Source organism: Brassica oleracea, chromosome C8 (assembly GCF_000695525.1).
Source record: "Brassica oleracea var. oleracea cultivar TO1000 chromosome C8, BOL, whole genome shotgun sequence".
NCBI lineage: Eukaryota > Viridiplantae > Streptophyta > Magnoliopsida > Brassicales > Brassicaceae > Brassica > Brassica oleracea.
In genome coordinates, this window is record NC_027755.1 from 39,393,869 (window position 1) to 39,414,290 (window position 20,422).

Sequence of the window (20,422 nt, forward strand, 5' to 3'; positions counted from 1 at the left end):
GATGAGGGGTCGCGGCGGAGGGCGTGGAGTGGGGGCTCGATTCGGAGGCGGCGTTTGCGGCGGCGGCGCTCGGCGGCGGCTTCTTCGGCTGATGAGAAGGATGTGGTTCGGAGAGGGAACTGTGGGTAGGTGATCGGAGGGGAATCTTGATTGGTCGTCGCGGGATCTTCATTAGCTGGGGAGATTGAGATGTTGTAGAGGCGTTGCTGGATGTGTGAGATCGGAATAAGGAATCGGCTGGAACAGAGACATTGCGAAAGGGAGGAACGGCGAAGGAGGTGACGGAGAGACATGGCGGAGGGAAAAAAGTTAGGGTTCTAAGAGTGAGACGAAGCCGAAACAAGATAGTGATGTGGCTTAAACCCTTTTTAGCTGAAATGAACGCGGATAATTCATCATAAACGGCACCGTTTTACTGAATTGGGTGTTTGGTTACACGTGTACTAGTATTCGAGAGAGGAGTAGAAAGACGCTAATCTGATGTTGATAAGCAAATTATTTTTTTTATGTTTAGCTATCAAAAGAAGGACATTGTGTTCATAATGATTTCAAGTTTGGAGTTTGGTTCATTTAAACTAATAACAAAAAGAACTCAATTGTGACACTCTAGAAAATACTTGAAATGGTCTTGTAGGTCTGGAATGAAGTACTGTAAATACCATCAACGAAAAAAAACACCAACTATAGCCGAAACCATGTGAAGCTCTGTTGCATAACATCACAAGACCAGGTAAGAGGACTTTGCGGGCATTGCCATAATTGATTCCCCATGTGTTTTTCATGTAAGAGCTGATGAACTCTAAGCAGCTACATTTGTCAAATCTTTCACTGGTACAATTTCATGAGGCTGCACACATATAGCATTTACCAAAAGTTTTAGAATAGATCCCACAATTCAGAGTAAGGCAACATAACTGGAAAAAAAAAAACTAAGAGATTAAAACAGACACTGGATCTCTCATGTGCAAGCTCATGGAAATCTCAGTAAGAACGTCTATATTACCTTGGAGGCTTAGACTCTCAATTCTATGGAATAATCACTCATCATATTCACATGTTCAGTTACCAGATATCACACTACAATACTTTATACAAAATCGAACGAAAAGCGCTATAAGTTCACATCATGATTTGAAGATTTTCCTGTCAAGCTTAAACATTCCGAAACGCACCATATGAAAACTATAAGACATAGATTTTGTTCAGATCAGAGATAAACTGAATGTACCTCTGCTAATTCCTCTTCATGCTTGGGGATGAAAGCTGTATCAACTTTTCCGTTTTTGAAATCCTGTTAACAAGTGTGTAAATAACATAAAAAATCCAATACTTTCATAATTAAAGATCTTCCAAAGAGTACAGCTAACTAGTTCTTTCACGCACCTCAACTTCAAGGATAAGCTTGTGGTACTCAATGGTGGTGGGAACCCCTGACGAAAGAACAAAAAAAATTTGACAACATTTCATCACAAGTGCAACAAAAGAAAAAGTAGAGAATCAGACAATCCACGGAATACCTGTAATAATAGTGTCATTAAGTGCACGCTTCATCCGCTCGATCGCCCTTTCCCTCGTTGGAGCCCATACAATAAGCTAAAACGAATAAAAGATACACCATAAATGTCAAAAGAAACCAATGCAAAGTGATATATGATGCTAGTCTACTGTGATGTCCTTAAACAACCAATCTAGAAAGAGAAAAAGGCAGAGTGAAATATACCTTTCCAAGAAGAGAATCATAGCTTGGAGGAACGACATAGTCTGGATATACATGGCTATCCATCCTAACAAAAGGACCTCCAGATGGCAGATACGATGTTATCCTTCCTGTTATTGTGACACAAATACATTTTTTTAATCAAAAAGTCATTAGCTAACAGTTGGTAAATTGTAGCATATAAGCGGTGTAATAACATACCAGGTCCAGGTCTGAATCCTTTAAATGGGTCTTCTGCATTGATACGACATTCAATAGAATGTCCCCTAAGCACAATCTCATCCTGTTAAAGAAAATTATTCCAGATTGAAGAGTTTTTTCTATCAAAGATCATAATGCTGGACACCAGTCATACCTGTGTATAACGCAGTTTCTCTCCCATTGCAACACGAATCTGTTCTTCAATCAAATCAACGGAGTAAATCATCTCCGTCACAGGGTGCTCCACCTATATATCAAACCCCCAAAAAGGGTAGCCAGCCACTCATTAAGCTTCAAATGCTTCAAGATTAGAAGAAAGATTTATGATAACTTAACAAACCTGGATTCTAGTGTTCATTTCCATGAAATAGAAGGAACCTCTCTCGTCCAAAAGAAACTCCACGGTACCAACACCAATGTAACCAATGGACGCTGCTGCTGCCACTGCTGCATCACCCATGGCTTTACGCAGCTCAGGGGTCAGTGCGGGAGAAGGTGCTTCTTCCAGCAACTTTTGGTTACGTCTCTGTGGTCAAGAGAAGATTTAGTTGGACGAGAAAGCAACACTCATAGGTCTGTAACACAAGTTCAATTCTTTTTTTGCATTTGCGTCTTATCAACTACTAAAGAGAACATTATGTGCGCTATATTTGAAAAGATCAGTAGTAAGAAGCTGTATATATACTAAGTGATCAGTTTTTCTTTTGTTCTGAAGATGACAAAGCAACAAAAGTTGATACTGGAAATGATACCTGGATGCTGCAGTCACGCTCGCCAAAGTGAACAACGTTACCAAATTTATCTGCAAGAATCTAAAAGTCCAACAGCAGTAGATGAGAACAGGTGATAGCACAGTAAAAATTTATAAATATTTTTGCTTAGTGGAGGTCTAGAAAAAGACAGATGTATACCTGGAACTCAATGTGTCGGGGATTTTGAACGTACTTCTCCAGATAAACTCCATCATTTCCAAAAGCAGCAGCGGCCTCACTCTTTGCTTGCTGCAGAACAACAAATTAAGTCAAAATTAAAGGTTGTTAAAAAAATCTTATATGACTTTTATGGTATAGTTTGCTTTGATTATATACCTGCAACAGTTTCACAAACTCTGAAGGTTCATTAGCTAGACGCATTCCACGTCCACCACCACCTGCTGTTGCCTTGAAACCACAAAGAGACCATTTGTGAGATTCACTACTCAGTGAAACATTATAAAAATTACAGAGGTAGTTTTCTAAAAGAAAGACAAAAGCTTCAGCTGATGCCTATTTAAGAAAACTAAACAGTAACATGAAAACTAGTGTAAAAATTGTTTACCTTGATCATTACAGGGTATCCAATCTCATTGGCAAGCCTGACTCCTTCTTCTGTGCTCTGTAAAAATAATAAATTTCAATGCATTAAAGTTCCAAGAGACCCTTTAGTACTACTCAACTTGAAATGCATAACTGAATATTCTATAATACCTGCAATAATCCATCACTCCCTGGTACAGTAGGAACACCTGCATTTTTCATTGTCTCCCTGGCAGTTGATTTGTCACCCATGACACGGATACTATCAGGCTGCAAATGCATATGATCAGAAAGCATTTTCTTTTCCTATATTCTGCAATTTTTTTTAAAAAAACTTACATTTGGTCCAATGAAGTTGATCCTGTGTTCTCTACACATCTCTACAAAAAGAGCGTTCTCCGCAAGGAATCCATATCCAGGATGAAGCATCGTACATCCTCTGCTAATCGCAGCTGACAGAACGTTCGGTATCAACAAATACCTGCACACAATTCAGAGTTAAAAAGGCTAAATTTCTTCTTCCTAATCATCAAGCACATGAAGAAGGGAACAAACTTACGACTGGTTGCTTGGAGCTTCACCAATACAAACAGCTTCATCAGCCAGCTTCACATGGAGTGCATCTTTGTCTATAGTGGAGTAAACAGCAACACAAGGGATCCCCATTTCGTGAGCAGTTCGGATAACACGGACAGCGATTTCACCTCTGTTAGCCACAAGAATCTTATCCCCACTGCTGCAAGTAGCAGCAAACGCACCACCACCACCACTCCTTCTCTTCACGTTCCGGGTAACTTTCAAAGTTTTGGTTTTTTGGCTCGGGAAGCTAACCGCTTGTCCCATCGTGACATTACATTGGGAACTTCTAATGCTACCTCCCGACCTCCCCATGAACAAAGACTACCACATACATAAGGATAACGTTATGAATAATGATTCCATAAGAATACCAAACAAGTATGCAGTGTTACAGTAACCAATCAATTATAAATATTTTTTCAGGAGATAATCAAATGGGAAGTATTAAGTTCGAATTTTGAAGTTTCAAAATCAGCAAACTAAACAGTGTATCGATTCAAAACTAATTGATGAGCAGAATCGAATGGAGATTGGGAGTTTTGTGTACTTACGGGAAGGGAGACAATGGATTTTGGATTAGTAATCATTGAAGCGTCCATTGCCGGATAAGAGGAAGCAGATCCTGATTGAATTACAGAGGAAGCACAATCTCATCAACAGTGCAAGACGAAGAAGAAGAAGAAAGACACGGAGAAAGCTTCATACCTTTCTTTGTTTTTCTCTCCCAGGACAAGTGTTTCGATGTAAACTAGGGGAGATTGAGTGAGAGACTGAACTGAATCTAATTTGACAACTCAGAAAGTCAAATTTATTTTACTTTTCTTACAACAACACCAGACGCTTTGGTAAGAAAATCATGATACATTTGGGCTGGACCGTTAATGTTATGTCCTATCCTCTGGGCTGGGTTTTTAGAACCTTTGTTTCTAATTGAACCAAAACCAAGCCAATTTATACCGGTCTAACTTCGGTAAGTTTCTCTCAAACTGGTCTAGACTCTCGCCACACTAGTAGTACCAAACTCGATGTTTCAAATTGCAATTAAAGAACATTTCATGCATTGTCCAGTAAATTTCCCTATAATAAACAAGTGAAATAATACATACATGTTGTCCATAAATACAAGTAACCAAACCTCCACAAGCGCTAAGATTCAACCAGATTAAAAAATTCAACAAACTTTGTAGAATTGAATTTAAGGAATGACGGACCATGTTCCGTTTGCAACTTTGAATAATTACATATTATTAACACTAGAAAAAAATGATGAAAATCATAATTTACAGATTTTTGTTATTTCAAAACTATTAACAACAATTAGCATTTAAACAAAATCAACTATGAACAAAAGATTCACAAAAAAAAAAATATGAACAATTATGAACAAAACTATTAACATTTTAAGAAAATAAACTATGGAAAAATATTCACAACAAAAAAAAGTTAAAAAATAAGTTTTGGTCACCGGGTTATACCAGGAGCAGCCACAAGCGGAAACTTCTTCTTGTTTTTATTTCCTGTATTACGTGGTAATGATCCTCTCCTTTTGCAATGTTCCTTGATCAATGGAACCAAGTACCAAACAATACAAGTGCACATGGTCGACACGGTTCGTCCAAAGAACACCAAGAAGATCAAAACCAAGATCGTTGTTACGGGTAAGAAATGCTTCGGTCTAGAAATCTTCTTCATATTCTCATTCAATACACAGCTCTGTTTCTGCTCTGTTACCAACTCGGTCTTCTTTATTTCTTTCCATTCCTCTACTTTTGTTTGGGTATTGATCTTTAAATCATCTTGAGAATCCTTCTTCTTGGTTACCTTCTTTGTCTTGATCATGATAGGGACGCACTCTCCCGAGCTTTTGAACACAAACCGAACAAGTGGCGGCCCATCTGAGTCAACCCTCGTTGCGTAAATGCTCTGTCTCTTCTCATCAAGCTCGGAGAGAAGTGCTGAGAACTTTTCAAGTCCGAGATCTGAATAAGGGTTCTTACTTTCTTTCCTCGATCTCTTCCTTGACGAAAATAGACTCACCATTTAAGAGATTGAAGTTTTTCTAACTGTGATGTTGTTGTTAGGGTTTAATATTGGGACAAGATACATGGCTTTCTTGTAGTGATGATGAGACTTGTCTTTAAGACTAGGATGTGATTTTCTCGTATAAACAAATAGTTTGGTGATTTGACCAGATCTCATTAAATGCTATAAGATTGTTCGGATCACGTACTTTAGGCACTTTCTTTTTGTCCTGGGCACGAATAGAATAGTTTCCACCTTAATAAAAGACGTCATCTCAGATGTATTCTGGCTGACCTTAGTGGTTGACTTTTTTGCAGGAGAAGCAAAGACTTTTTTCCATGATGGCCCTACTTTTATTCAAACATCGGATGTGTTTAGAAAAGATAGATTCAAATATATACACTATTTAGATAAAGTGGAATAAACAAAAAAAAAAATAACATCAAAACAAAAAGGAACAAATCACGTGTTGAACAAAAAGTAGAGAGCAAATCATGTGATTATGGGAGGGTAAACAATGCAATTAGTTCTTCTAAAAATAAGGCATGCAATTATAGTTTTCTTAGCTTAGGGCTTTACAGATAACATAGACATCCGTATATATTTTTTTAAAAAACTTATGTTTGGTTTCGATTTGGTAAATTTTGCTGCAAAGAAGGCCTAATCTTATTCGATCATATATGATTGTGAAAGGAGATCATAGCGCGTTCATAAAATATTTGTATATATCAATAGTCTTTGTCTCATAATAATCACGCGTTAGATTAAAGTAAACTAGTTGAGGGTTTTTGTTGAAAATATTTTTTTAAAAAGGGCACCTAAATTGAATTTTAGGGCTTTTGAATCTTTGAGCAAGTTTGAAGAAAATGAAAACTTGTGTAATACGCAGAACATCTATTTTCATTTAAAGGCATTTATTCACAGGATAGCCTTACACTTCACCAGAGGTTGTCTCCATAACAGTTTTGATATTGCAACGTTGTTCCATATATCTTTTGAACGTTTGTTACGTAGGAATTTGTGAAGGTGGCGATGAATGGGACATTGTACCACAAGAGCTGTTTCAAGTGTACACATAGAGGCTGCACGATAAGTCCTTCGAATTACATAGCTCACGTGGGGGAAGCTTTATTGCAAGCATCATCGTATTCAGCTGATCACAGAGAAAGGGAATCATATAAGCCATACGCCAGCTCGAAGGAGGTGATAATGCCGCTAAGGACAAAGTCATTGTTGCTTAAAAGAAACACTGTCTCTCTGGGGAGAACCAATAGTGTCACTACTTCTCGATCCATAACGTATGTATTTGGTTTTGTTTCTTCTAAAGTTTGTATTATTTTTGTTGTTTGTTTCCCTTGTTATCTCCCAGGGTGATATATAATAATATTCACTCTTTGTTGTGTTTCTTGAGATGAAACACAAAATAGAGAAAAAAAATAATGTATGCTTGTAACACTTGATACATGATTTAATTTTCTTGGATCATATTCTTCAGCAAAGTACTCTCTTTGGTATGATGCAGTGACTTTCAATACGTTCCTTTTTCATTTATATACGACTTCAAATTGTTTTTTTTTTTTTTTGTGTTACTTAAACTTGGCATATTGTGGTATTGTCCCCCTACTACAACAAAAGCGTTGCAATTTAAATGATGAATCACTCTTTAAAAGCAACAAGTGGACGTGCCGGAGTGGTTATCGGGCATGACTAGAAATCATGTGGGCTTTGCCCGCGCAGGTTCGAATCCTGCCGTTCACGTTATATTTTATTTTTCGAACTGTTTATGAACCCGTACTATTGGCTGGCCCATCGAACTTGAGTAACATTACACTCCGGTTAATGTTCAGTATAAGCCCATTATGGCCCATGAAAGAGAAAAAAAAAGAAGTCATACGGGTGGGTCTCTCTCTATAAATATCTTCGGTCTTCCTCCTCGTCGCTCTTTCCATTTTTCTCCGACAGCTCTCTCTGTCTCGGACTAACCACGTGTAATTGATTCCGGAGATTGTTCTTTGCTTCTCCCCTTTGCGTATTTCTTTTTGTCAGGTAGCTTTTTTTTTTGTTTCCTTTATTCATTTAAGTGTTCTAAGCTCTGAATCTTGTAGCCGGATAGTGTAGGGATTATTCATGTATTTTCGACCTAATTAATTTCAAATGGCTTGTAATGTGAAAAGGTTTAATTGTGACATAGATTGGTTTGGTTTGTATTTTGTGTTTTGTTGAATTTATCTGGTTGTTAATGCAAATACATTTAGTTGTAGACCATTACATGTCTGAAAGATTACCAATTTCTACTATCTGAATATTTATTTATATCACTCACTGCCTTCTCTCTGTGTTTAGGAGCACTTTGTGATTACTTTGTACACCCATTGCTCCAACAGTACAGGATCTGGTTCAGTATTTGTTGAGTCAGAGAAGAAGATGAGCTCTCAAGTTAGGAGAGATAGGTCACGCTTCAATCCTCAGCAAACATGGGTTCCTAGAGGTTCGTCTACCTCCATATCAGTTGTGAATGAGCCTACAGAAAGACGTTCTGAAAGCCTTCACGCTGGTTATACTGCTTCACGTCCTATTTATCTGCAAAGTCACCATAACAGTTCTGGTCACTCTCCCTATAACCAGCACCAAAGGAGTAATGTCACTGCTCCACCTCCACCTAGGAACTCGGCCTGATAATCGCCAAAGAGTTGCATCTAATACTCGGCCTGTGAACGAGTGGAAAAGGGTAGTTAAGGAGGAGAAGATTGTGTTGACAGACCCGAACCTGCCTCAGCTCGTTCAAGAGATACAAGAGAAGCTGGTGAAGAGTTCTATTGAGTGTATGATTTGTTACGACAAGGTTATTCGGTCTGCGAATATATGGTCTTGCTCCAGCTGTTACTCTATTTTCCATATTCATTGTATCAAGAGATGGGCTCGAGCACCAACTTCCATTGATTTGTTGGCTGAGAAAAACCAAGGCGATAACTGGAGATGTCCAGGTTGCCAATCTGTACAGCTGACGTCATCGAGAGATATTTGCTACCGTTGCTTTTGCGGAAAGAGGAAAGATCCGCCGTCCGATCCGTATCTGACTCCACACTCATGCGGGGAGCCATGTGGGAAGCCGCTGGAGAAAGAGTTTACTGCTGAGACGGCTAAAGAGGATCTTTGTCCTCATGTATGTGTCTTGCAGTGTCATCCTGGTCCGTGTCCTCCTTGTAAGGCGTTTGCTCCACCTCGTAGCTGTCCGTAGCTGTCCTTGCGGTAAAAAGATGATTCACACTAGATGCTCTGAGAGGAGATCGGTTCTTGTCTGTGGGCAGCGTTGCGAGAAGCTTCTCAATTGTAAGCGGCACCGATGTGAAAGGTCATGCCACGTTGGCAACTGTGATCCTTGTCAGGTACTGGTTAACGCCACATGTTTCTGTAAAAAGAAAGTGGAGAGTGTCGTTTGCGGAGATATGACTGTGAAGGGAGAGCTGAAAGCAGAAGACGGTGTGTATTCGTGTAATCTTATCTGCGGGAACGGGCTTGGATGTGGGAATCATTTATGTTCTGAGGTTTGCCACGCTGGACCTTGCGGAGACTGTGAATTACTACCGAGTAGAGTGAAGACTTGTTATTGTGGGAAAAAACGGTTAGAAGAAGAGATAAGAGAGAGTTGCTTGGAGCCAGTTCCTTCTTGTTCAAACATATGCCTTAGGCTTCTTCCTTGTGGGTTACATACTTGCGCCGAGGTGTGCCATGGAGGTGATTGCGCTCCTTGTTTGGTCCAAGTCAACCAGAAATGCCGGTGTGAGTCAACGTCCAGGACTGTGGAATGCTACATAACATCTTCAGAGTTTGTGTGCGTTAAGCCATGTGGGCGTAAGAAGAACTGTGGGAGGCATAGATGTAGCGAGCGTTGCCATCTCTCCGGCGACTTAGACACACACTTATGCCAGTTACCTTGTGGGAAGAACCTAAGGTGCTTGCAGCATTCTTGTGAATCGTTATGTCACAGTGGTCATTGCCCTCCTTGCTTCGACGTGATATTCACTGATCTCACATGTGCTTGTGGAAAAGCTTCGATCCCTCCACCGCTACCGTGCGGGACGCCTGTCCCTACCTGCCATCTTCCGTGCTCGATTCCTCAGCCGTGTGGCCACTGCGCTACTCATGGATGCCATTTCGGAGATTGCCCTCCTTGTTCCGCCCCGGTGGAGAAGAAATGTGTTGTTGGTCATGTGGTTCTGAGGAACATACCTTGTGGGTTGAGAGACATTAGATGTAACAAGACTTGTGGGAAGACAAGGCGTTGTGGTACGCATGCTTGTGCTAGAACTTGTCACCAGGAGCCTTGTGACGCTTACAACGAATCTGAAGCGGGTCTGCGTGTTGTTACATGTGGACAGACTTGTGGTGCTCCTAGAAGAGATTGCAGGCACGCTTGCGCAGCACTCTGCCATCCTTCTCAGTCTTGCCCTGACTCAAGATGTGAGTTTCCAGTCACAATCACATGTTCATGTGGTCGCATAACCGCTACAGTCCCTTGTGATGCTGGCAGCAATCTTCGTGTTGAGTCTCTCTATGAAGCCTCGGTTTTGCAGAAGCTTCCAACGACGCTACAGCCTGTTGAGTCGAGTGGTAACCGAATCCCTCTCGGTCAGAGAAAGCTTTTGTGTGATGACGAGTGTGCTAAGCTGGAGCGTAAGCGGGTTGATATCACTCCCCTTAATCTAGACTATGTACATTTCAGCGAGAACTCTGCAATGACAGAGATTATTTCAGACATCTATAGGCGTGATCCGAAGTGGGTGCTAGCCGTTGAAGAGCGGTTCAAGCTCCTGGTACTTGGGAAAGCCAGAGGAAGCGCTTCAAGTGTCCTCAAGGCCCATGTCTTCTGCCCTATGCAAAAGGATAAACGAGACACGGTTCGTCTTCTAGCTGAGAGGTGGAAGCTCGCGGTTAAGAACGCAGGGTGGGAGCCAAAACGGTTTACAGTGGTTCACGTGACACAAAAGTCAAAGCCACCAACACGGATCATTGGAGGTAGAGGTGGTGTTACTGTGTCACTAGGCGGGCCCCACCCGCCATGTTTTGACCCGCTGGTGGATATGGATCCTAGGCTTGTGGTTTCTCTACTGGATCTCCCGAGGGAGGCGAATATCAACGCTTTGGTACTGAGATTTGGAGGTGAATGTGTACTTGTTTGGCTGAATGACAAGAACGCTTTGGTAGTGTTCCACGACCATGCTCGAGCCACCACTGCCATGAGGAGGCTTGACTACGGTTCTGTATACCATGGAGCCGTGGTTGTCCAGAACGGCTCACAATCTCCATCACTAGGTAATGCAATGGGGAGCTCATCCTCGGATGCTCAGAAAGGAAATCCATGGAAGAAAGCAGTGATTCAGGAGAGTGATGATGACACCTGGGAAGCTGATATCCAAGCCTCCACGTGGAGATCAGTAACGAGCAACACTCCAACTCTTACCTCAGTTAACCGTTGGAGTGTACTGGAGCCAGAGAAGCCATTGGTTAAGACAGAAGGGAGCAGTAGTTCAAAATCTGCCAGTAAACAACCAGTGGAAAGCTCCAGCGAAGAAAGTGGTGGATGATTGGGAGAAGAAGGTATGTGAGATTATAAAGTCACCGTGACTCTGATCCTTCTGTTTCTTTGCTACGTATAGAAAACGGCAGGTTGTTCAGACGTATATGATTTAGACTGCATGCGTTTACAACTGCTGTGATTAAGCTTAGAGGTCTATACCCCCATCTCAAAGCCTAGATTATAGAACATTAGGTTGGTTATAAGTTATAAAACTATTTAATTGTGAAACGGCATGTCTTTTTTTTGTTATTGAATCATCAGTATGTGCACATACAAAGACAAAATTAAGTAAATTGTTTTTTCAGCTCCAAACTATGACTAATATAACAAGAAGGAAGCTGATGAATCTTTGTGTACCTAACAAAGGACTAAAAGTGATTAAGAGAGTTCCTAACACCTTGTCTTGATCTCTTCTATATTAGATCTTGAAGAAGAAGAAGAAGAAGATGTAAAGACATCGTGAGAGGTCCTGACGATAGTTTGGAGAGCACCACTAGAGACTGTAACAAGAAGGTCTTTAACGCTGTCCTGGTGTTTCGGGTTCGTCAAGCCCTCAAAGATCTGATCATAAGTGTTGATGTCCATCGTCTTGTCGAGGTACACAGACACTGCAGTGCTGGTGAATCTCTCAATGCAGTCAGATAAAAGCTCTCTACACTTGTCATCACCAAGCAATCTCACCCATTGAGGAGTCATCTCCTCAGAATCATTCTTGACATCCTTGGAGTGAAAACCCAGAACAAGATTCTTAGCAAAGCTACCAACTACAGCGGAAAGAAACCTATCTCCTTCCTCTGAGAAAGCCTTATCAACCACTCTATCAACAAGACTTGGCTCCGGACCAGTCCCTGTAGACTCAAAGCTGGACCTACCACGAGAGACACCAACAGTTACAGCCTGAGAAACCGTAGAGAGAGAGCTCGTGAACTCATCTGACGTGGCGATCTTTGAGATCTGTTTCAAGCTGTTTGGGATATTGTCGGAATCAGAGTTGAGGAATCTCTTCACGTCTTGAGACACGGTGGTCATGGTCTCGGCTGAGTCAGAGATTAACTCCGCTACAGAGAGGAAAGCTCCGAGGATCTTTATAAAACGTTTCCTCTTGGTGGTGACAGATAGTGAATGATAAACCTTGTAGACTCCATAACCGGAGACGCAGGAAACTGCCATCAAGATCAGCCACTTTCTTCTTTTATGAGGTGAAGAGAGACCTTGATCTCCTAATCGAAGAAGGTCCATTCAGTTCTGATCCCAAAACAGATGATATAACTCAGGTTATGTTATTGACTCTCAACGATGAGAATAGAGGAGACAGGTAAGCTTAGGATCAGCAGATAAAAGAAGAAGAAGATGAGAGAATCAACAAATGGAGCAACTTTGAGAAGCTGGAAGAGACAGACAGAGAGAGAAAATGGAGGATGATGATAAGTTGGATCTCTTACTAAAAGTAGAAACCTGTTATTTCGGTTCGGTAATGAATCATGTACAGTCATAATGATTCCTCTTCTTATGAAAAAAAAAATTAAATATATTTCAGTTTCATCAAAGCTATTGTAGACAACATTTCTTTGTAATATACTTTTCTTTAAACTATTTGCTTCTATATTTAAAGCAAGATATATCACTCATCTATATTCACAGTACGAAATATCATTTCTGTTAAGTTACAAAAAAAAAAAAAAATCATTTCTGCTTTATATAACAGTACACTGGAAATATTTGTTTCTATATTTTAGTTTTTGACTATGAAAGAGAAAAATCTATATTTAAAGCAAAAATATCATTCTTGTATAGTTACAGTAAGAAAAAAGCGTTTATATTTTGTATATAAATACACTGGGAATATGTGTTTCTATATTTTATATTTTTTTATGTTTTAGAGAAAAAAAAAATAGTTTTATACATGAAATTAACTGTTTATTTATTGATATATAACAAAAAGGTGTTAAACAATCTAATGATTGATTTTCTACAAACAATAAATTTACATGGTGAGATTGTCATGTGGACATGTGGAGGAGGTGTGGCATCAGACGATTTTCCGTTAATGGCAATAGACCGTTGGCTTCGCCGGGAGAAAACCAAAAGAGAAAGAAGTTTTAGTTTTCCTCTAATAGTATGATGAAATTACATGGAATTAATTAAATAGCATAAGCAATTATATTACAAAACGGAAGGCAGGATTATTAGTATTAGCTTTACTAACAACATATAATGATGAGATGAATTAGAGGTGTTTGATAAGTCTTACATCGATCTTCTACTAGTTAGTGGCATATAGCATAGATAACATGAAATGTTTAGTGAATGTTCTTAATGAAAATGAAAGTCGCGTAAAATAGTAAAAATATCTCTGAAGCATAAGTTAAGTTTCAGTTTAACAAATATTTTAAGGATGGTGATGAATCATATACCATTTTCCTTAATAAAATATGTAACATATTTAGTTAATTTAACGTATACAGCAAGCAAACCATACGGATCCATCTCTATGACATCATAAATATAAGAAAAATCAAGACCAGGAAAGCCCAAGGTTTTAACATAAATCACCTACCACAAAATACTTCAAATTATACTGCAGTTCAAGTCGATATGGCAATAATACATGTGTTAGTTGAAATTAATTTTGTTAAATTATCTCCTGATCAACCAAAAAGGATATGTTTAAACTATGTATCACTTGTGTTCTAGAAGCATTTGATAGTTTTGACGTCCGACATGGCTCCACATGCTTGTTCTTATCTAATTTTCATAAGAGAGCATTTTTCTATCAGGGAGTGCCCCCATACATGTAGAAAAAGTCCAAACCCATGCTTCCCATATTTGTGTGCTGCACCACGTTTACGATTAAAAATAATTTTCCTACTAGTAAATATTATATTAAATAAATTTTAGATATTAATAAAAAAATATTAATTTACTGGTCGGGTACAACTTATGTAGTAGTGGAAATCAGAAGGGTTAAAAGTTGGATGATAAATTGTCAATGGTGAAATGTTTTAGCCATCTTATTAAGTAAAAGAATATTAGCAAGTGTAACTCAGTAAGTAAGGTTAGGAAACTACAAAAACAGAAAGAAAAATTCATTGACTCCGAATCAAATTATAAAATCAGAATTTTGGTAAATTTTATGTTTCAGAAAATTTCAAACAAAAGAAAAATCAACCATTTAGTCTTTAGTAATATTAATATATTATCATATCTTCTAATTTTGAATAAAAAATAGAAGAGAGAAAAATAAACAAAATAGGGCTGGATAAACTATTATATTTTCCACAATCTTTGACTTAGCCGTACATTCAGGCTTTGACCATCGTTTTTAACATTTTAAAACTTGTGACAAAGAAAAACAAACGCGAAAAATGATAATCGCTTTGGAGACCCGCTCCGGAGACCGCTGGGTTTACAGCGGGTGAGATCAGTCGCTGTCCATGGTCGCTCTGATACTTGGATAATCATGAACTTAAGACGAAATACGCGAGAGGCTTAGGTAGGTAGCTCCCAACACTCGCTCTAGTGTTCGCTCGTGATGCAGCGATGAGCTCCACTCGCTACCAACGTTTCACAGCTTTGTAAGACTAGGACGTGTGTGTTCTGTCTCCAGTGGCTTCGTGAAGCCGCAACCATACCTCGCTCTCAAGCTCACCGTGAATCAACTTCCTCGAAGTATAAGATGTGTCCACGCTTGTCCCGGCTCTGGTTCTGTCGTGGCCATCATCACCGGAATCAAGCTCGAGTTCAAGTTCTTCGCTTCTGCAAGTCGACACGGGCTGACTCCAATCCATGGTTGTTCTAGTGCTCAGATCCTCCGTCGTGTCCCAGAGATCCACTCGTCGTCGTAGCTCCATCGTAGATCAACAATTGTGGCTTTAAGACTAATTGCACAGTTGGTCCTCAAACCTTTTGGTTCGTTACAAAACGGCCCACAATTTTGTAATTGCAGAAACATCCTTACTTTAGCCCCTTAACTTTTTTGATTGTGCAAATTAACCCCACCAATTTTCTGGATTTGCAGCACTGATCCCTGTATTTTTGTAAACTTTCTTTTCTGCCCCAAATATTCTTGATTTGAAAATATATCCTTTCAAACTGACCCCAAACTTCCAATTGGTAACTCCAACACCTAATAGAGACATATGCATAGAAATGCAATCCTAATAATGCCTAAATGATAATCTAAATGACCAATATATACACTAAATGATAGTTAAAATCATGCAAATTCATAAGATATCATTTACATCTTTTCAAAAGCGGGTTAGTCACAATCATACGTTGAGACATGAAGTGTCAACTAAGATAAACACAATCTAAGAACCAAAAAAATCAGTCTGCAAATCAAGCTTCCATCCGCAAGAAACCTAAAGAATCAGTTGAAAAAATTTATTTAACACAAACAACATTCAGGAAGAAAAGAATACTATGTCATGGACGAGAAATAACATACATGTATATCAACCTATTGTTATGTTTCAAGTCTGCCTAAGAGAAGGAAATTTAGAGAGCAGTGGAATAAACAGGTTTTGAAACAGATCATGTAAAGCTTCATTTCAATCCACACACATAGGAGTGTGCCAATTTCCCAAAACAAATGCACAAGATTTGTTCATAACGTTACAAGTAAAATCTAATAAGCAAAGTATACAGATGGACATAGTCAAAAAGAAAAAGATACAGCTTAAATAAAGAAGAGCTTGCTTAGAGAAGATGCTCAAACTTTTGGGAACTTCCAAGGAGACACTAATCTCACAAGTTTGGCTCAGTTGTGGTTAATAACTTGACAATTTTCCCAATCCTTTCCTAAGCCAAGAGGCCTTTGGCAAACTATAAACAGAGCAAATCAATGCCTACCTACCCACATTGAAACTGAGCAAAGCACGCTTCTAACACTTCGTCTTCAAGATTTGGAACAACGAATCAAGCCTCAAGGCAAATACAATCCTCCCTGGTTCTCCACCAACAACCATACCAATTACCTCTCCGCTGAGATTCACAATGGGCCCACCAAAATTACCCTATCATTAGTAAAATGAAAATGACTCAAACCAACTAACAAAAATGTAAATAAATCATGTATGTGAATCTTACCTTAAAAAAAGCACAATCCGTTTGAATATATAGGCCAACCTAAAGTTAAGCCCACACTAAACACCAGATATCCAAGACTAACTTCCTTGGCAACACCCCACTTGGCAGGAGTAAGTGCAACTGACCCGGGAACATTTATCTTAACCAAAGCAAAATCCTTATCAATCTTGTACTTCGTAACTACTCATTTGTATTCCTCGTCCTCACTTAAAGATACCATCAACTGCCAATTTAGAAAGTTAAATACAATCATATTAAAACTAATGTTAAGATAAAATGTTGTATATTACCTTTTTCAGATTGGGAATATGCTTTATTTCCAAGTAGGTGTGCATCGATAACAACATGGGCGCATGTTATTAGGGCTGTTCGTTTGGTTCCCGCAGGTTCCTGCAGCTGCGGCTGCGGCAATGTTTTTCAATTTTTTTGTTCGTTTGATTGACGCAGGTCCTTGCGTCTAACCGCTGTGTCTGACGCCATGACCTGCGATCGACGCTCTGAAATCCCGCGGTCACGACATAAATGATGCGGCCAGAAGGTTAATTTACATTTTTACCCTTAACATCTTTCAATATTTACAAATAAACCTAGCCCTAATTAGACGCAGCCGCATCTCTCCCCTTTCCCATTTGACGCAGCCGCAACTTTGCTTGAGCTCTCTTCTCCCGATTCACATCTCGATCTCTCATCTCCATATTTCTCATCTCGATCTCTCATCTCCATATTTCTCGATTTCGAGCTCTCTCTCTCTCTCTCTCGAGCTCCCTATCTCCATCTCCTTCGAGCTCTCTGTCTCCATCTCCCTCGAGCTCTCTCTCTCTCTCGAGCTCTCTCTCTCTCTCAACTCTCTTCCCCGACACAAACCCTTCTCAAGCTCTCTCTCTCTCTCGAGCTCTCTGTCTCCATCTCTTTCGAGCTCTCTGTCTCCATCTCCCTCGAGCTCTATCTCTCTCTCTCTCTCAACTCTCTTCCCCGACACAAACCCTTCTCAAGCTCTCTCTCTCTCTCGAGCTCTCTGTCTCCATCTCTTTCGAGCTCTCTGTCTCCATCTCCCTCGAGCTCTATCTCTCTCTCTCTCTCAACTCTCTTCCCCGACACAAACCCTTCTCAAGATCTCTCTCTCCATCTCTCTTCTCCGACGGAAACCCATCTCCAGAGCTCTCTCTCTCTCTTCTCTGACGACGCTCTCTCTTTTCTCCGACGCTCTCTCTTTGAGGTATGTTGCATTTCAAGCTCTGTTTGATACTTATGTTTGTTGTTGTAGCTTGTAGTTTTAATTTCGAACCAAGCTCTTTGAGATTAACACTCTGTCTCCATCTCTCTGTCTTTTTGTCTTTTTTGCAGGCACTCTTCTCCCTCTCCAGCTCTCTCTCTTGTAAGCATTGTACATCTTAAGCTCATTACTTCCATCTCTGCGTATTGATTGATGTTGTACGAGTTTGGTCTTAGTTTACTCTGCGTATTGATTGATCGTTTGAGTATTTGTTTGAATGGGCTCTGTTGTTTACAGGAAGAAGACGTATTATAAGCTTATTATAAGTACTTTTGATTGGTTTCAGAAAAGATATCTTCTTGTCATAGATTCTGAAGCTTATGACTACTTTTGATTGGTTGTGAGTTCTGCTTTTAGAGGTTATGTTAAGGTTGCTTAGAGCTAATCAATCGTAGTGTATCTGAGTTTAGTTTCTTTATGTTAAAGTGTAAGTCTTTACCTTGTTGCTGAATGTGCTGTGTGTTTGCTTTTGTAATCTGAGACATGAGATTGATATGTCTTGGCTCTGTCTTGTTTCAATGCATTGTGTCTTGGCTCTGTCTTGATCTTGTTTCCATTTATAAACATTTATACATCATGCGTACTGGTTTGAAAACGACCAGATTGGTTGAACTTGATGGAATGTCTATAGCTTTGTTATGATCGGCCTCTGACACTAACCCATCATGTCTTGTTTATGCTTAGGTTTGTGTAAAGCCGAGCTCTCTCTCACGAGCTCTCTCTGTTATTTTTTTTTGCAGGTCGCAGGTCTCTCAAGTTCAAACCCTCTCCAAGCTCAGACCCTCTCAAGCTCACTCTCTCAAGCTCACTCTCTCAAGCTCAGACCCTCGCATGTTTGTTTCCTAAGTTTGAGTTTGTCTCTCCTCCTTTTCTCGTTAGCTTTTTAATTCACTTCTGATATTCCAACTAATTTTTTTTTCTCAGACTGTCCCTGTTCCTCTCAAGCTCACTCTCTACCGCTGTTCCTCTCACTTTTTAAGATGGCAAAAGATGTAAGGCTCTCTCACACTAGTCTTGTTTGTTATATGTATGGAACTGTCTTGCTTTAGGTCAGCATAGAACTTGAGTAGTGTATGGAACTGAACTGTCGTTAGGTCAGTATAGAATTTGAGTTTATGTGTTTCTGTGATTTAGACTTGGACTCCTGAAGAAGGTAGGTATTTTTTTGAACTCTACGCGGAAGAGAGAAGAAAAGGAAATAGGACGACATCAATGAATAAAATAGGGAAACAAAACATCATAGAGGCGTTTGAAGAGAGGTTTAAGAAAGGGTATCTCGATTGGTCTGTGTTCAAGAACAAGTACGACACAAGTAGAAAGAAGTACACCAAATTTAGGAAGTTGGTTAAGAATAGGACAGGTCTTGGGTTTGACAGCATGGGAAGGGTTGATATGTCAGATGATTGGTGGAGTGAACGCGAAAAGGTCAATTTCTCTTATCTCTTCTGTGTATTTTTTTTCCTTATATTGCTTCATGAGCTTATATTTGCTTCATGATTCCTCATTGACTCACTCTTTATTTTTTGTTATATAGGAGTGTTCTGGGATTAGAAGATCCATATGGAAAGAGGAATTTAATATGGATATGTCTGAGGAGTAGTTTCGAGCTGTAGTAGTAACTGGAGCAGAAGGATGGAGTGCTCAACATGGAGAAGCAAGCTTGAGTTCTAAAGTCGGTGTAGATGATGGTGATGAAGCCGATTCTCAGCCAGCAGCAGAAACTCAAGTAGAAGCAGAGACAGAAACTCAGCCACAAGCTCAGACACAAACCCAGCGCCGAACTCAGACTCATTCTGGAAGTTCGAGAGGAAAAAGAAAGCGTAAGGAGAATGATATGGTTGTAGAAGCTTGTGACAAACGTACTGAAGCTCTTATGGTGAAGAATAAGATAGCAGAACGGATTTTGGACGTCAAGAAGCTTCTAGTGTTGAGAATGTGTTAGAGATTCTGTACACATTGCCTGGAGTGAGAGAGTGGTCTCCATTATATGAAGCAGCAATGGAACATCTTATAGACAGTGAAGGAAGCAGAAGGTCTTTTATAACAATGAAGACAGATGAAACTAAGATTAAGTTTCTAGAGCTTAGGACTAAGATAAAACGTGACTATGAAGCTTAGGACTATTATGGAACTTAGGACTAGTATGAAACTTAGAACTAGTATGGAACTTTTGCTTTTGGTCTGATCTTTGTATGAAACTGCCTTTTTTCTGTGTTAATAAAAAATCTTGGTATTGTTTATGTCTTGCCATTAGATTTCTGTCTTTATATGTTTGGGAACAGATGACTTAGCTGAACTTATACATTTAAATTCCTGTTACAATTTATATGTTATAGCTTAAGCAGGTTCTTGTTACAGATTGGTCTTGTTGTGTCTTGTTTCAGCTTTAGCAGGTTCTTGTTCAGATTGTGTCTTGGTCTTTTGTTACTTCCAAAGATACAAAATATTATTAATCATTGAATTACACGTCTGTGTGATTATATAATTATATATATGGTTCTTTGAGACGCATTATGTCTTTGCTGGAACTTATGGTTTTATTCAATATGGTTTTGTAGATGTTTGACAGATGGATATTAGAAGATGAGGATGGTGATTATGATGATGAGCTTGGTTTGTTTGATGTTCCTATCGCTGAGAGATTGAGTCATAGAACAGATCGAGGA

At 39.5% G+C, this 20,422-nt stretch overlaps 5 protein-coding genes, 1 non-coding gene and 1 pseudogene across 6 annotated transcripts in view; 3 read left to right on the forward strand and 4 right to left on the reverse strand.

Annotated features, from left to right (window-relative positions):
• The window catches only part of LOC106309466 (pentatricopeptide repeat-containing protein At1g10270-like), a 3,730-nt gene extending 3,372 nt beyond the window's left edge, over nt 1–358 (reverse strand). Inside the window, exon 1 of the mRNA XM_013746490.1 lies at nt 1–358. Coding sequence (XP_013601944.1) covers nt 1–293 — 293 coding nt within the window. The 5' untranslated portion in view covers nt 294–358.
• Nucleotides 359–592: 234 nt separating this feature from the next.
• On the reverse strand, nt 593–4,509 carry LOC106309458 (biotin carboxylase, chloroplastic-like). The gene is made up of 17 exons (XM_013746483.1): nt 4,497–4,509; nt 4,344–4,413; nt 3,773–4,113; nt 3,553–3,694; nt 3,385–3,483; nt 3,236–3,292; nt 3,007–3,078; nt 2,830–2,919; nt 2,671–2,730; nt 2,259–2,444; nt 2,073–2,165; nt 1,919–2,000; nt 1,721–1,827; nt 1,518–1,593; nt 1,384–1,430; nt 1,229–1,291; nt 593–847 (listed from the first exon to the last, which is right to left on the reverse strand). The coding sequence occupies exons 2-17, from the start codon at nt 4,389–4,391 to the stop codon at nt 800–802; spliced, it is 1,611 nt and encodes a 536-aa protein (XP_013601937.1). The 5' UTR covers nt 4,392–4,413; nt 4,497–4,509; the 3' UTR covers nt 593–799.
• Nucleotides 4,510–5,253: 744 nt separating this feature from the next.
• LOC106309372 lies at nt 5,254–5,832 on the reverse strand. Its single transcript, XM_013746401.1, has one exon. The coding sequence runs from the start codon at nt 5,830–5,832 to the stop codon at nt 5,254–5,256; it is 579 nt and encodes a 192-aa protein (XP_013601855.1).
• A 1,658-nt stretch (nt 5,833–7,490) lies between these two features.
• Nucleotides 7,491–7,572, forward strand: TRNAS-AGA. Its single transcript has one exon. It is a non-coding gene; the product is annotated as a tRNA-Ser (tRNA).
• Nucleotides 7,573–7,756: 184 nt separating this feature from the next.
• LOC106309373 lies at nt 7,757–11,439 on the forward strand (annotated as a pseudogene).
• LOC106309462 (protein PHLOEM PROTEIN 2-LIKE A10-like) lies at nt 11,430–12,945 on the reverse strand. Its single transcript, XM_013746487.1, has one exon. The coding sequence runs from the start codon at nt 12,629–12,631 to the stop codon at nt 11,783–11,785; it is 849 nt and encodes a 282-aa protein (XP_013601941.1). The 5' UTR covers nt 12,632–12,945; the 3' UTR covers nt 11,430–11,782.
• Nucleotides 12,946–18,968: 6,023 nt separating this feature from the next.
• On the forward strand, nt 18,969–19,698 carry LOC106309374. Its single transcript, XM_013746402.1, has 2 exons — nt 18,969–19,181; nt 19,357–19,698. Exons 1-2 carry the CDS (start codon nt 18,969–18,971, stop codon nt 19,696–19,698), a joined length of 555 nt encoding a protein of 184 aa, XP_013601856.1.
• Nucleotides 19,699–20,422: the final 724 nt, after the last annotated feature.